The sequence below is a fragment of the Ciconia boyciana genome, chromosome 9, assembly GCF_034638445.1.
Source record: "Ciconia boyciana chromosome 9, ASM3463844v1, whole genome shotgun sequence".
Taxonomy (NCBI): Eukaryota; Metazoa; Chordata; class Aves; order Ciconiiformes; family Ciconiidae; genus Ciconia; species Ciconia boyciana.
Genome location: NC_132942.1, coordinates 41,313,428 through 41,330,751, shown reverse-complemented (window position 1 = coordinate 41,330,751; position 17,324 = coordinate 41,313,428). Strand labels below are relative to the sequence as shown.

Sequence of the window (17,324 nt, the reverse complement as noted above, 5' to 3'; positions counted from 1 at the left end):
AGCACCAAGCTGGTACACCAACTCAGCAATGTGCTGTAGCTCCATTTCAGTCACCTGCTATTCAACTTGTCTTTGGATAGCAAAGAATGGAAATTAGGTCACATTTTCTAGGACAGAGTCTCAACCTCTGGGTACTCTGGGTAGGCACTGATGTGAGCTCTCATCCTGGTTTTGGCTGGGATAGAGTTAATTTTCTTCCTAGTAGCTGGTATAGTGCTGTGTTTTGGATTTAGTATGAGAATAATGTTGATAACACACTGATGTTTTAGTTGTTGCTAAGCAATGTTTACACTGGTCAAGGACTTTTCAGCTTCCCATGTTCTGCCAGGTGCACAAGAAGCTGGGAAGGGTCATAGCCAGGACAGCTGACCCAAACTGGCCAAAGGGCTATTCCATACCATGTGCCATCATGCTCAGTATAGAAACAGCGGGGAAGTTGGCCAGGGAGCAGCAATTGCTGCTTGGGAACTGGCTGGGTGCCAGTCAGTGGGGGGTGAGCAGTTGCATCACTGTTTCCCCCTACCCCCCAAGTTTTGCTCCTCCCTCTCTCTCTCTCTCTCTCTCTTTGGTTTCCTTTTCATTACAATTTATCATTGTTATTATTATTTTATTTTATTTCAATTATTAAACTGTTCTTATCTCAGCCCATGAGTTTTCTTAATTTTGCCCTTCGGATTCTCTCCCCCATCCCACAGGGCGGGGCAGGGGTGAAGCAGCTGTGTGGTGCTTAGTTGCCGACTGAACCAGGACAGGTCTCAATGAGAAAGACACAGTGTTACAGTGGGACATGTGAAGGGCACGGGGACAAGTCTTAGAGTGGAAGATGAGGGGAATCTATGGCAGCAAAAGGAAGCAGCAAAGAGTCAAGAGAACACAGGCACAACATCCAGGGGTCCTACTGCCAATGCCCACAGACCATTAATGCAATACCAACAGTACCCGAGAAAACAAGGCTAAGGTACTCTGTTTTGACCTGCAGTGCAATTCATATGCCATTAACCCTCTGCAAACACAGGGTCAGAACAGTCACTTGAAAGCAACAAAAACAATTAGCACCTAGATGAAGGTAACACTTCTCTTCTACAGTGTCCATACAAGCAGCTACCCTGAGAGATACTCTCATCTTGATTGTGTAGAGAGGGAAAGAGGCAAAGCAAGAAGGAACTTAGCCAAAGTTCATGCCAAAGCCAGATTAGAACTCAGGAAATTCCTGGCTTTCCGCCTTGTCGCCAGACCTCTGGAAAAAAACTTCTTTTAGGAGCAAGAACGAGCACTCCATTTGTACTCTAAACACCAAGCACAAGCAATTTCCTCTGGCCAGACAAGTACAAGCCAAAACAAATTGCTGGGACTTCATTACCACTGGAAAAAAACTCAACCTGTGAAACAGGACTTGCCTGGAAGCCTAACCTTTAAAATTAACCTCCCTAGAAACTGCAACACTAAACACAATGAAACTCAGTCCAAACTCCTTTCCTGAATTTTTCTAAAAGCATGAATCATCTATCAAGAGAACAAAAGACTGCCCTCTCCACAGTGCAAGTCCCCTTGATCCTAACCAGACTGCCTTGTAGTGATGAAACAACCCTAAAGCAACAAATGAAATCTCTTCAGCAGACATACACTGTTAGCCACAACTTCTCTATCCTAACATTTACTTTTGCTTCATGATCCCTGCCAACATATCCCCATTGCAGGGCTAGTTTTTCAAAACACATCAGGAGGTATAAGCCAATATCCAGTAAAGGATGGTACTTTCCCCTTCACCACTCTGGCCAGCTTAGGAAACCCCGTTTTGAAATGGCGTCTCAGCTCACACTGAAGCCAGCTGCACAATGCCACAGGCTGTCTGCAGAATGGTGTTATTTCCTGCAATAACACAGTCTCATTCACACAATGAAACACCACACTTTATTTTGCTTTTAGGAAAAGGCCTAAATGAGAGGAAATGCATGTACTTTTCTACACTGAATTACACCTGAGAATAAAATACATGTTCCAAACAAAGAGCAAAATCATGGTAAAGTAATAGACACAGGGGAGGAGGGGTTAACACTCTTCTCAGTGTCGCATGATTTCTGGCAACTCTAAGGAGAGGTATGCAACTGAATTAATTTTAAAAAAAAAAAAGTCTCCTCTGTTGTGCAAAAGCTGCAAACCCACTTCACACATGGACCTGAAATGAGCTACTGAAACTCAAATATACAAAGCTACACAGCACACTGGGAGCTACAACCCATGGGACTTCTTTCACATGAGAAGCAGCATATAAGAGGTAGTTCTATGGCTTTGGTTTATTTGAATATGTGGCAAAGAGACAAGTCCATGTAGCCAGGCCAATTGCTTAAAAAAAAAAAAAAAAAACAACTTGGCTTAACTTGGCTTCCTTCTCTAGCTACCCTCAAGAGTATCTTCTGTTTCCCACTGTTAAAGTAACTCTTTCACACAGTACTACGCTGTCATACCAGTAGTCTTCCTCCTCCTCTCCCTTAATATCCTCAGGTATCTCTGTTATCTCCTCTTCCTCTTAATATTCTGTTCTGTTCTCCTTACAGCTCTGACCTCTACAGGAAAGAATTCATGTTATTGCTGGGACAACCCTATCTCTGGATATATCTGACACTGCTGCCGTGACTAGTTTCAAACTAGATACCACACATACTAGCCATGTTCAGGCCCTATCAGGACTGAAACAAGAGAAGGCTAATCACTTAAACATCTGCCCCGGATCTTTAGTAGCCCATGTTGAACTCTGCTTATGCAGCTTCATTGTTACTAGTGCCCAAAAGCTGGTTCTAGTCTGTCTACATTAGAGTGTAGTCACTCCAATGCAAACACACTTCAGCAATGAAGGAAGAACTGGTGGCATAGGTGCACAGGAAAGCTCACAGCAGGTTATACAGTCCAAGCTGCTGGGCTCCAACTTGGGTATGAAAGGGCAAAGACCTCTATATAGCAAGCAACCTAACATATCTGCACAGCTGAGCTGAATCTCTACAGTAAGACTGCGAGAAGACAACTCCCTTTCCTCATTCTAGCAGGGTAATTCTAGGCTAAAAGCAAAACTATTTATTTTTCATCATTTGCTTCCTCATTATGCCATGTACATGAACATGAGTGAGTGCTATGAACACAATGCATTTAGCAAAATGCAAAACTCAAGTTGTTAAAGCAAGAGCAAATGCCATTTTCAGGGGTCTCATATTTCATATCTTGGATGAAGAAATATTTATTTATTTTCATTCCATGTTAAATCTGCAACAAAAGTTCACTAAAAACAAACTGAACAAAGAGAGAGCTTCTTACCTATTTCTTCTAGTTTGATCAACAGAATAGATCTGCTTTCTCAGCCAGCTTGTGGAAAAGGGGGAAAAAAGAAAAAGAAAAGGTTTAATCTATGAATTATAAAGAAAACACAGCCAATGAAATATCAAAATCCATAGATGAAATTCAATAGAAATATTTAAAAGTCATAAGATAAATCTCTTTTAATAAAGCAAAAACATTTCCAGTGCAGCATCTAAAGATTCAACCAGGTTTATAACTGTATTTGTAAATATATACTTTTCTGCTGTTTAATACTGCATTTTAAAGTCACATAAACAACACAGGAAGGGGAAGGGCAGGAAGGACAGAAAAGAATGAGCAACCAGAAACTGTAAAAATATAAGTGGATAAAGTGAGCCAAAACTTCAGCTAATCTAAACTAGAGTAACTCCATCAAGTCAATGATTTATGCCAGCTGAGGGTGCTGGCTCAAAGATCTCTTAGATACATAAAAATTAAAAATTAGGGGGGAGGGAGATGGGTTTAGAGAATTTTAAAGAAAATCCTCATTAGAGTACATGTCAGTTTTAGGTGTACAGCAAAATACTATTAGCAGCATTAATAGTAAATACATACACATGCACACACGATTTTGAGCTAAAGGATGAACACAGCATGTCATTACTAAGCTTATCCTCAGTCTCTACGGGAATCACTCTGCTGCACAAACATTGCTTGGAATCCAGCAGCACTTTGTATAGCAACTTGTTGCAATATCATAGATAAGAACAGACAAGAATACTGTCTCCCCAGCCGGAATGGCAAGTAGGTAAAGACAACATCAATGTCAAAGCCACAATTTGATCAGGTAGCAAGTGAGGACAGGGTATATCCTCACAACAGGTAAGAGCAGTGACGACAAACAAAAATGTCAGCAGTGATGAAAAGCAATCAGGTACAGAGATAGCATTAAAAGCTTGTCAAAAAACCTGGCATTCTGAGTATGAGTAGTTTCGCATGCAACATCCTCAGAAGCATTAAGGGCACATTTTCACCATCATATGGCCGGCTGCTAAAAAGTAATCCTTAAAAATGTTCATTTTCAGCCTGGCTGAGTCAGCTGATCACATTGCCATACAATGCAATGCGTCCAATAAAAAGGAGAAACCGCAAAAGCACACCTCGGAATTATTGGGGGACAGGACACACAGACATCTACTAGAGCAAGCCTACTGTGATTGCATAAGACACTTGAATTTTCCAAGAAGTCAATGCACATTTACACCTGATGTTCTTGTGATCTCATTAAGAGATTTTTGTTTTGGTTTGGTTTTGGTATACAGAACAAGGTAAATTGCAAGTCCACATTAATGGGTGCAGCAGAGTGCGATTCCGGAACATGTATATAACAAAATAGACATGGAAAATTTCCATATGAGCTTTCTGTATCATACACTAACTGGAGAGTAGTCGTTCTTAAGGTAACTGGCAGGCACCACTTGTTGCACCTTAAAAATCTATTTCAGATTTTCCACTTTCAATGCCAAAGAAACATCAAGTCTCACAAAGTGAAAATATGTCCACATACCTCTCTGTGATCGCAGGTGTGGGAGCACTCATGACCTCTTGATACAAGATATTCAAGCCACACAACCATTTATCAGCATCATCTTTAGAGTCAGCTGAAAAAAATAATATGCTATGAGAAACATCAAAACAAAATCAACACAAACCCAAGACATAACTTGTGATGTTTAGATAAACCCTCGTATACAAAGCTGCTGATTAACTTTCCTCTTTGATAAATCTCATTGCACAGATTCATGTTGCTAATAAAACTAATAAAAAACAGCATAAATTTGAGGGTGGGAGGGTTACTTCTGGAAGCTCTGTCAAAAAATACCTCCTTTTAGAAGTCTGCTTATCACAGTAGGCAAGTTTCAATATCTTAGCAGGAAGACTATGAAAATACTGCCGAGTCCTTGTAGTAACACAATCAAAATTAATTTTCTTATCTTCTATCTCCAAAGTGGCAAAAGCCCAGGGACCTAGATCTAGAGCAACTTGAAGTGCACAGACAAAAGAACTCAGTGTGTTATAGCATAAAGCTAGTTCATTATACTCCAGGCAACCTACAAGAAAATTATAAAGTACTGGCTTTTGATGGACATCACCACCACCTGTCTGTCCTAACCATGCCTCTAAACACAGATTGTTCCAGACTAGACTTAGGCAAGAGGAACAGGAAGGGAGCAATGTACGAAACTGGTGGAGCTTATATAGAACACATTTTAATACAAGTTAAGTTAAAAAAAGGTCTAAAATTCCTTGCGCGGCTTAGCACTAGAAACCAGGTACATCTTCCTCCCAACCTTACAAATTGGTTTATCACTGTCTTGTTTTCTTTTAAATGTAGCTTGCCTTTCCATTTCCCAAACCAGAAGAGTCCTCCACATCATTTAGTGATTACATTTGGTAATTCCCTAGGGAATACCAGTTAAACTGAAACTAATTTTTTGGGCCTTGGATGAGATGCTGTCATTACAGCCTTCAGTTGAGCAAAGTCCATTTGCTTTAGCATGCTGGTTCTGAAATTTCATGAAGGCATTCCTCAATTAAACCAGTTCTGAAAAGTTATTTTCAGACAGGAGCTGCAATCTGTGCAAATTCTTTTAACTGCCTTCAAAGCAAAACAGTTTCTCAAAAGATGAAGACTACATTTTATTTAAACACATTTTCAAACAATGCTTTATCCCCCAAGGATGAAGCTAGAGCCCAGCCTCAGCTCCCCATGGAAATGTTTTTCAATTAGTTACAATTTTGGAAAGAACACCCACTACCACGGCCAAACCAATTCTTCTCCCAAGACAATTCTGCCCTTTATGACAGCTACCATTCCCTTTAAGTAACAATTATTTTATATTGTTTTAAGAAATCACAACAAAGCACTTTAACAAGGAAAAGGATTTCCCCCTTAATTGAAAGTTATACCATGTTGTTCTGCAGTTCAGCATTACGGCAATGTATCTCATGGTACCGACGGTTTTCAAAGTATTGGCAGAGGCCTGGTTTTGAGAACTGCCATGGAGGAGGGACATGGGGGGGGGGGGGGGGGGATGTTAGAGAAAATAATCCTGAAGTACCTGGCACAGCTACACTTCAGCACAGCCACTTACTCAAAATGTTCACAGACTTCAGCCAACAATGGTAAAACTTATTTAAAGTTAAAAGCCTATAACAATGGATTAGTCACAAGCAGTCTTTAATTTTCAGTGCATCAGACTGCAAAAAAACCTGTCTTCTAGTACTGCAATCTATAAGCAATTAATTCCATTTTAAAAAAAGCTACTGTTAGCACTAGAATTCTTACAAAGCGATCCTCTTTTCTCCCATTAAGATTTTGCAATTAATTTAATAATTTAAATGGACAAGCGTGTTCCTGCACATGACAGAGAGAACTACCACTCCAAATAAATCGTCTGTATGATTCTAAACCAAGGATCCATCACAAACTTTTTAGAAGAGACATCTCTTTGTAAACTCCCCTAGTCAGAAACCATATTCAGCCTGCACTGTAAGGATTTATATCCCTTTTCATTTCAAAATCTTTGCTTTTGAGACCCTGGATAATCTCACCTGAAATAAGGAGTGCCCCAACCCTTTCCACAGATACAGGATACAATTTCTCCCTGTTTCACACGGATCTCTTCATTTTCAGTTTATTACCTTCCAATTTTATTTATGGTCCCCTAGTACTTCTTTAGAAGAAGTTTAGTATTATCAGGTTATACATTATACACAGAACCCACACTAGAACTTCATTTTTCCAAATTAGTCTGCCATTGCTCGTAGGTGATAGGAAAGTTTCAGTGATACAGCTGTAGTCTAACTCTTTATGGCTATTGTTTCCAGAATCATTTTGGCCAGACTAAAAATGTCAGGGCAGTATTCTGGCCACACTGAAGACAATAGCAAATCCTTTGCTGACTTTAAAGAGGACAATGTCACCTCTGCTCTTCAGTGTTGAAAACCTTACTAGAGATATTTAACCAGCAAAAGTCTACCTTGCTAGAAACGATTGAGCAAATCAGAAACTGTACTCACGTGATACACTATTTGAAAGCAAAACATTACAAATGCAGCAGTTCACAGACATGAAGGGCCGAGTAAAAGGTCTATCTCCAGATTTTAAACTTCTGGTGCATTCCTGAACTGCAGAAGTCAAAACTGCAGTATTCTTTGCATTACTGTTCCACCAATGTATTTGATTTGTTCAGTCAGTATGTTTAAAGAAGAAACAAAGAAGAAAAAAGTACCTGCTAAGCTTAAGGTGTTGAGGACAAACTGGGTGCCATAAAAAATCGTGAAGCAGTGTTCTTCTCTTTGCCTTGCTTTGCAACGCTCAAAGTCCTTTGAATTCTTTCCTGGGCGAATTTCTTTTATTTCCATCAGATCCACTGAAAGGAAACAACATTCAGTCAGTACAACTGCACTTACGTTCCAGCAGAGCCTGAAACAATAAGATGACAACTCAAAGCATGCATACATGTATAAAATATCTATATATATAAACTTAGAGATCTTTATTGGGCAAGAAATGCAAATTGCACCAGCTTGCAATCCATGAATCCACAACTAAATATATTACTGAGTAAAATACAACAGTAGAGAAGAACCAAAAGAAGAAGAAAAATAACTTGCCATATTTTTATCATTTCACTATCACTGATTATCCATAGACAAAGTGTATACTCATAGCCCCTTTCGGTTACAAAAGACATAATTTCACAAATGGCATTTACTCTAAGCAAGAAATTTCCAATTGCCATGACAACTGTTCAGAGGAAAAAAAAAAGTTTACCCACCTAACTTACCCACCTAAAAATTATGCATCAGATCTTAGATAGTCAGCTAACCTTGTCAGCTAGTCAGCTAGTATAGTCACTGGCACTTGTAAGAAAAATATTGAAAGGAATATAAAGAGAAAATCCAGCCTAATAATTAAAATGTTTGTCAGTTTCTTCGTGGTCAGCTCCAAAGAGATCTCTGTAATTTAACATAACCTGTTGTATCACTTTCAACTTGCTGCTTTCTACAGAAGATACCTTTCTAATACGTACCTTTCTACAGAAGGTACGTATTAGAGCATAGCAGAGTGGGAACACTGCACAAGCCCACATTTTCTCAAGTCAGCTCCCTTTTTATCAAACCCTTGCTACATGGCCTGCATAACAGTAGTGAGACAGCACTGAAATAGAAATATGTGCACTCTCAAGATAAGATACTTATTAGAAAACTGAGGAAGTGGTTTTGTTCTGCCTGTGGACCAGAAAAATAAACAGCTCTTCTCACTTCTGGACAGTCTTGACTTACGAGCTACAGGACGAAGAGTGAAGAAAAACATTTCATGGCTGCTCTTGAAATGTGTTTATCAGACCTAGCAAGATCCAAGGAAAATAGCTGAGGGTTTCTGCCCATGCATTTAAGAACACCGCAATATAACAACCCTGTTTTAAATGAGCACCTCATCAGTAACAGAAGACAGTTAATAACATAATGAAAAAGCAACTCCACCGCCAACGGAGGGGGAGCTGCACACTGGTTAAAGCTTCAGCCTGTATAATGCTGAGTTTCCATGATGTCAACATGGAAAGGAGGGAAAGACAAGCAAGGAAGTTCATCAGTAAAATCCTGATAATGAAGCATTACTTCATCATGGAATTTCTTATTCTCTGCAAAGTATCCCAGGCCAAACTTTCTGCCAGACACTCCTTTATCCCAGTCATTAAACAACTTACCTTGGGAAAATGGGACCTCAAAGATTAACCTGAACTAATCATAGGACACAAGCATCTTTCTTAAACTAATTTTTCCCAGCATAATTATCTTCAAGATAAAGCTTTTAATGTCTCAACCTCCATGTCTCAGCCACCCTCTCAAACCATGAAAACATATCCTAAGATCTGCATATCTGATTGGCCAAGGCCCCTAAATTTAGATGCAAACTTCTAAAACAAATTCATGTCATGACCATAAATGACCAGCAACCAAAAGCTCCTACTGATGACTCTGATCCCCCTACCATCCAGAGTCTCACTTAGATCCCTAGCGGTGTATCCGAATATCCATCCCAAAATGTGACCATCTGAAAAAGAAGATCTAAGACCACCAATTCATGTTAATATCAGCAGATAAGAATCAGGATGCAGAGACAGCAAGTACCCAAATGGAGAGGGAAGGAGGTTGCATGGCTGCAATGAACAGCATGGGACTGCGCACCATGCTGGCTCATTCTAATCATGGGCAAGAGCAACCCCAGTCACCTCTTCTGCTTTCCCTTCACCCAACAAATCCCTGTTGAAAAACACAGTTTTAACTTCAAAGTGAAGCACATCTTTCATTTCAGACTCCTATAAATCCACTCATATGAACCCCACACCACGAAGCCCCCCTCAAAGTATAACCTATAACAGTGATAAAACAGATTTCACAACCTGCGTTGCTGTTGTCATTTCAAGTGGCTCTTACCTCATACTGACCTCTGAAACAAACACACAAACTTACTCAATGTCTTCCCTCAGTTACATATACTCACTACAGCTCTTTTCCTTGTGTTACAACCTTTCAACCCTACCATCCCATTCTCCTGTGTGAACGTATGTGTATATACATATAGGCACAAGGATTTTTGTATGCACAGGTTTCACACTGGTAACCGTATTATTGTTTCTCCAAGTGGTCTTTGAAAAAGAGATTACTATACCCTAATTGCTAAACATTCAGTAAACAGAGGAATGGTTCAGCAAGACAACAAAAGGGGCGGGGGGGGGGAGGGAAGAGAAAATATTTATATAAAAAACCCTCAAATTCAGAATTTTACGTTCCTGTACTTTTCAGGCAACATATTATATATGTCCTACAAAATTCTGGCAAGATATCATTACATTTACTTAAATAATATATAAAACAGATGTACAAAACACATGTTTTATTAAACATTCTTTAGATTTTTACTGAAAGAAAGATATAATACATGTTATATTTTCAGAAAATGAATAGAAACTACCTGCACATATTCTAATGACATTTTATAGTGTCGTTTAGGATGTATTATTCTATATTACTGAAAGAAAAGCCAAGGCAGAAAATCAGAGGGGGAAAAGAGAGACGTGCACAGCAAGCATAAACTTTGGTCTCGCGCTAAGCTCTGCTGCCTCCCCATGTAGTCTGGAGTCACCCAGCACCCCCCACATGATGCCCACTAAGTCCAGAATGGCTAATCCCAACTGAAACAAGAAAGGAACAGGCCAGGAAGAGCTGCAACATGTTTCAGACTCAGATTAGTAAATCAACTGTACCAACTTAGCTGTTATGCAGTTACTGCGAACTTTTTATAGCACAATCTGTCACTGAAAAATTAAAGTGTAACTTCATGCCTGTGCCAGAACTACAAGCACAGTGCCTCGGACACTCTATCTTCTTACCGCCTTGAAGTAAGAAGGCTCCAGTAGGAGCCTTCCTCCTTCTCAGTCCCACGTGCAAATTGCAGAGCCGTATCCTGACCTGGCTTCACAGATAGATATTCCTGGGGCCTGACACACCTGAAAAAAGCACAGACTTGGACATATGCAGCTTGCAGTGTCAGATCAAATCCACTATGCGTGCAAGTGCGATTTCCATAAAATACTGCAAGAAGATTACTGCATTTCCCAAGGAAACATAAATCAAAGTATGCCCTGTAGAGAAGTTGACTCACACCCAGCAAGACAAGGGGGACACTCCCAATGCATTCAGTCCCCAGCCAAACAGTTTAGAAGTCTAGTGCCACTCTAAAAACCCTACAATACTAGTTTACATTTCATCCATTCTTTTATGTGGTTATTTCCACGGGTTAAAAGGATCTACTTGGCAGCCTCATCACTCACCTATTGATTGTGGCAACTCCCTCAAGTGGCTCTTTAATGAGACTGGACTCCAAGGCGCCTTCAATTACCATCCTGTTTCAGGCTCTGATCTGGACGTGCAGTATTTGTGGCAGTTCAGAGCCTGAAGCTGCTGAACTTAGGCTCCTGCTGTTGTGTTGTTTGGCAAATCAGCTAATTCAATGGCTCATTACACTACTACATAGCTACTTTCCAAAGACTGCACAGATTAATTGCTCCGTGCCTTCCAGAGGGCCTGCTAGAGCTCTTTACTGCCATAAATTTAACAATAAACTTTTGATCCTCGACATCTCCACTGATCTCCATTCAAATAACCTGGCAGTAGTGATCACATTTAGTCACACACTTACAGGTGTGAATTGCTGTTACCTTTCCTTCAGTTACGCTTAGAGGCAGACGATAAAACAGAACTTGGATCCCACTACCGTAGGTGCTGTGCAAGCTGAGCAGAAGACAAGACATAAAGTAAGCACAGGTAGAGAACGACATGAACGGAAGAACTGCAAAAAACATTACGTTGTTGTACACAACAACACTGTGCTCCTCATTCCAGAAGAGAGCAAACCAGCACTGCTATTCAAAGGGAGAAGTTCTGCCTCTGTCCACCCTCATGCTCACGCACTATGCACTTCTGGTTGGCAGCGCAACTGTTCAGCACCCAAACAGACAACTGGGTTAGGGAATGGACCCTGCTTGAAACCAGCCCATGCCAACAGCAGAACACCTTATGTTAGCTGGAAGTGCCCATGTAAATTCACTGTAGGAAGGCATGTTTGCATAGATCAGCTTCAGTCAAGTCAGGTAATTTTAGGCTGGAAAGTCAGGCAGATTGTATATAAATGGGATAAGTCAGAAAACCTTAGAGGCTGTCAACCTAGCAAGGTATCCTTGACAGAAAAGTCTTGATAAACAGTATAAAAGTTAATCTGAGAGTGGCATTATGGACTACAATGTCTTGTAAGATAAGACTCCTGATTCAAGTCCCCAGGAGTCTTTCAGTGTCTGTGGCCACAAACAATGCTGGGATCAGAGCTCAGAGTTATGTACTTAATGGAGGAGAAGAAAATGCTACAGAGATTCAAAGGAGGCTTACAGAGTGGGAAATCAGGCCATGAGCATTACTTACTTCAGCAGGTATTTTCAATAAGTCTCAAGAAGGCTAAAGGGAAACTACTGGCAATGTTTCAGAGAGGAAAAGAAGGGACTCTGATCACCTAAGTGCTGTGGACCGAGATACAGGGTGGCCATTCTCTAGACGAATATATTCACATTTTCATGTGTCTGTGTATCTCTCTCTCTCTCAACATGCTGCACTTAAGAACCAGTTGTGAGAATCCACTTTTTTTTTTTTCCCCAACAGTTTTCATTACAAAATATTCCAAAGAAGGTTTCATTTCGGAAAGGCAGAAACTGGCCCCTGCAACACAGGCTATGTGCAAATGAGTGCCCAGTGAATGAAGAAAGCCTTTAGTATCCTTTTGCAAATGTACTTCACAGTGGTTAGTGAGGACAATGGCTTTGTTCTCACTGCTGCAGAATTAAAGATTAACTATACAAGGTGTGTCTTAACAGACTGTTTTATTCAGAGCAGCAATGAAACATGAATCTTGTGCAACTCTAAAGGGAACAAGGTGAAGCTTCTCTCAGAGAAGGACAAAGCCACATGAAAGCAGAAATCTCCTGCAGCATCACAGTACAGATGTGGCATGGCAAATAATTCAGCTCATACCAACAGTGAAATTTAGTGAGACATTCAGTGACCCAAGGAAGTCGTTACAGGCAAGCCACAAAATTATCTGAAAACACAGTTACGAGGATGGAACATGAGAAACAACGTGGTGCATCTTGAGAAAGCACACATGACTACTTTTCCAAGGGGTCCTCTGGGGATTTAGCTGTGTGACTGACATAAGCTTTAGAGAAGTGCACCTTTTAAACCCACAGGTTTCTAAGTAACCAGGTCACACAGAGTTGTCATGTACAGTAACACAAATTACCATTAAATTAATAAGTTCTCACTGGACTGCTCAGCAGAGCAACAACATATTACAGCCCTTCCCAGTTTGAGCTCTGAATTCAAGGGGCCGTAAATCTCAAATGGCTATTGGTTTCATATTAAAAATTAAAAGACACTTTTACAAAATGAGATAAGAATAGGGTAAAATTTATATATGTGCCCATAAAAGTTTACATTCTACTCCATGCAACAAAACAAAAATGTTGCCATGTAAAACTCTGACTTTGGGGAAAGTGTACTGGAGTACCTACCTACATCCCACACTCACTTTCATCAATCACATTAGGGGTGCTCAGGTCTGTGAAGTTCATGCCATCCCCATTTCACTGGCTAGCCATGACAGGAAGTCTGGTCGTTGTAAGTTAGCACTAAACATTGCAGAACTGAGCTGCTAAAGGGAAGAAATTATTTGAAAACAGCTAAAGACTACGCACGTTCATTTTTTCATTTGACCACAGAAACCAAGCTCTAAATACTCAGGTGAAGACTTACATAAAGATCCCCTGAGTAACAACTGAAACAGCAATTTCAAAACAGAAAAAAGGTGAATTGTAATGTTCCTTTGAAAAGATACTCCACAAAGAGCAAGAAGTGGATTCACTTTTGCAGTGATATACTGTTTTTTAACAGTATTCAGAATACAAAACAGAAAGAAAATGACAGAATATAGACTTGGGGTTTTCAATGTGAGTTAAGTTTATTTATTACTTTATGTCTGAAACAGTAAGGAAATTCAGACAGAAAGAAATTCTGACAGCAGTAAAAACAAAAAAGTCACTACTAGAAACTAGCAAGGTCAAGTCTAACATTCAAGCCAAAAGAAGCAGTCATTTCACACTCCTCAGAAGAATATGTGGATATTCATCACTTCTCCCAGAAAGGTACAGATGCTGTAAATGTTTATACCATCTTCTCCAAACTGAAAGAAATAAGTTTTCCACCACGGAGGAAGTTCACATTGTCATTAACAATTCTACTAATTAAATGACTTAGCTGTTTAACCTATGGGGGGGGGAATCCCTCATCTATGTTTAAGAATGTAAGCCACTTGCATAAATAGTCTGTTAAGTGTGCATTTTTTAAGTTTCCCAACGTATCTGACAGCCAAAAGGATGCACAGAACCAAAATTTGCTCTCTTCAGCGGTTCATTTTAGCAAAGATTTTTTTAAAAAAATTAGCAAATTTTAATTTCAGAGAAAACATGCTGCAGGATAAAATTCAGAAAATACAACAAAGAAGATTAAAAACAAACAAACAAACAAACAAACTTTTTAGCTAGAAGAGCACCACATGTGGCAACATACATAAGATGGCCATTACATTAAACTATACATCCCTGCATTTCACCTCACCCTGTAAATTGTATGTGTCCTGATCTGGTCCTGTTATCTACATGACTATATTATAGATGCACTGCTTCTCCAATGAGCTTTGATCATTAAATATCCAGGTGCAACATTTTGCAGAAACCTGTGATTTCTGCTTGGCAATGTAACACAATCTGAAAACACAAACACAGTGCAATCTTGCAGACTGAGAAAAAACAGAGCAGATCCCACAGGTGTTAACTCCGCATATAACCTGAATTTACTAAGTTATTTCTTTGTTTCCATTCACTCCCTTTCTTAATATACCTGTGAAACATGAAAATTCAACTTGGTTTTATGGTTTTTTTAAAAATCATATTCTAGAGGACAAATTCTGTAAAATCTCCTCTTTTCAGCAGGAAGAAAATCTCAAGTGAATTTAACAATCTTTGATAATTCTTTTCCATAGGTTAGATGAAAGGTCAGTAACACTAAATGAATTTGAGATGGCAAATGTATTTAAAAAGTGGGCCACAGTCATTTTGTTCTACAAACTCTGGAAAAGTATTACAGAAAAAAGAGGAGAAGAGAGACAATGTGAAATTAGCAGTCCATGTTAATCCTAAAATAAAATGTTATGCATTGTCAGTCATACCTTTCTATTAAAAATGAAAAAAGGTTTAAGATATTCCTACTGCGTTAATAAAGGTCTGGACTGAAGAAAAAATAAACGGTTGCTATGTGTTATACTGAGGCATATCATTAGCATCAAAAGCCTCAATTTAAGTAGTCTTTATTCCTCTGCTTCATAATTTTGCAATTACTTTGACAAGAAGTCTACATCTTTGCCATTCCCAAACACAGGTATTTAATCCTCAGAAACAGAAAGTTTTCAGAATAAATTAATACTAACACATCTATTCCCTTTTCTCTTTCAACCTTACCTATACCCTAACCTCTTGGTCTACATACAGAAAGAGCATTTTAACAGCTGATATATGACCTTTTCCTAAACGTGGCCCTCCAATGCTTTAAACCTACTTCTTGTTGTGTGCTTGCACCACTAAATGGACATTAGATTTTTTTTCTTGTGTATTTTGCAATAAATCAAGAACATCAAAAAAGATAGGTGATCTTTCTTTTCCAAAGATTAAGGGATTAAAATATGGTTTAAATCATTTTACAAAAGCAGATCACCTCTTCACATGGGAAAAAAAAAAAAAAAAGAAATCCCTAGGTAACCAAAAAAAGATAAATCATCTTATGTCCTCAACAGAATCTTCCTTGAAACATGCATGCTTATATTACAGAGAAACACACACTTGCACATTGAAGAAAGGCACCAAGGATTTCTCAGAGCATAAATTCTCCTGGCTGTGAATCATGACTTAACACAAGGATTCATGGAAGAGTATGCAGAAACTCACATATTTTCCAGTGACTAATCAAACCCTAGTTGCCACAAACTTTCCCTTAATAATTGTCCTTAAAGCACTTCACATCTGGTAAAGACTGAACTACTCATTATGGATCAGCTTCCTGGAGATTTACACCTTGCCACCTACTTGCTCTACAAGCTTAAATACCATAACCTCTTCGGGCTCTAATTTATTCACGTGCATATAAATGCGTGTACCACAATATGAGGAAATTTGGGAGAGTACATTTCAGTACTACCAAATAAGGATTTGGTAGTACTGAAATGTACTCTAGGTCAGCAAACCCCAGGTGCCGGTCGCACAGACACATATCTCAGCAGAGTACTGACAAGCACTTCTCACTCTTGGCCACCCCTTCCTTCCCCTCTGCTTTTCACTGCTGTCCAGTAGTTCCCCCCACCGCTATCTCAGCTATGACAGTACACTTGTTTGTGGGCCATTTGGTATCCTAGCAAAGAAACAGCACAGCAGAGTAGCTGTCGTGGAGGCAGAAGTGACCCCCAGATACCACGGGGATGTACAACACACATCCATTGTGTGGCCAGCCTGTGACAGTTTGAAGTGGGAAGAAACAACACAGGGTGTGCATGACTCAAGGGCCACCACACAGACCCACGCACAGTCGTAAAGGTTTTTATTGTATGTTTACAATAAAAATACACAGCAGAACCATAATAAAGTGACAGGCTGAGCAACACACTGCAATAAATCATGCTGGTAAGTCACAGCTTCACAGTCATGTATCTAGTATGCATAAATTAGTTTCTGAAAGAAAAGGGCCTATTACAAATTAAACAGGCAAATCAATTCCCTCCATACAGGGAAACTGAAGCTTCCTTCTCTCATGTGTTGGTAAAGAAAAAGTTAGTTTAGCTCTACTGTAGTTACCAAGATCTGTAGTTCTTAAATTGCAAACCCATGAACGTACAATGGTGAATAAAACCTATGGGTAAATGATTGATAGCCAAGTCATACTGGGTCCCACTTGCACTAGCGTATCACTCCATGAAAAACACTGTCCCCCACCACACACTTTCCCCTGCTACATAATCAAAGTAGCCAAATGCCTTCCCTAGCACCAGGCAGCTTCTAAGTCAGGCTGTGCTACAGCAACGAAAAGTGGTGGGGGAAGACTGTGGTCCACCCTAGACTTCTAAGAGATTTGCTTATTTTTCCTGGCAATGGTATCTGATAGCAGCTGCAGATCTAGTGCCACGGGTTTTAGACCCATGGCCCTGCCAAAAGTGCTCCTTTATTTCTGTGCTGCCTTTTACACTCAAAATTCCTCTCAAAGTTCAAATTACATTTTTACATTTACAATGCTTTGCAACAGAACTCCCATACTTAAAC

General features: G+C 39.6%; 1 protein-coding gene across 1 annotated transcript in view; it reads right to left on the bottom strand.

Annotated features, from left to right (window-relative positions):
- The window catches only part of PLCG2 (phospholipase C gamma 2), a 72,928-nt gene that overhangs the window by 43,458 nt on the left and 12,146 nt on the right, over nucleotides 1-17,324 (bottom strand). Inside the window, exons 3-5 of the mRNA XM_072872524.1 lie at nucleotides 7,584-7,724; nucleotides 4,856-4,949; nucleotides 3,307-3,354 (exon numbers count right to left, since the gene is read on the bottom strand). Coding sequence (XP_072728625.1) covers nucleotides 3,307-3,354; nucleotides 4,856-4,949; nucleotides 7,584-7,724 — 283 coding nt within the window. The remainder of the gene's footprint in view (nucleotides 1-3,306; nucleotides 3,355-4,855; nucleotides 4,950-7,583; nucleotides 7,725-17,324) is intronic.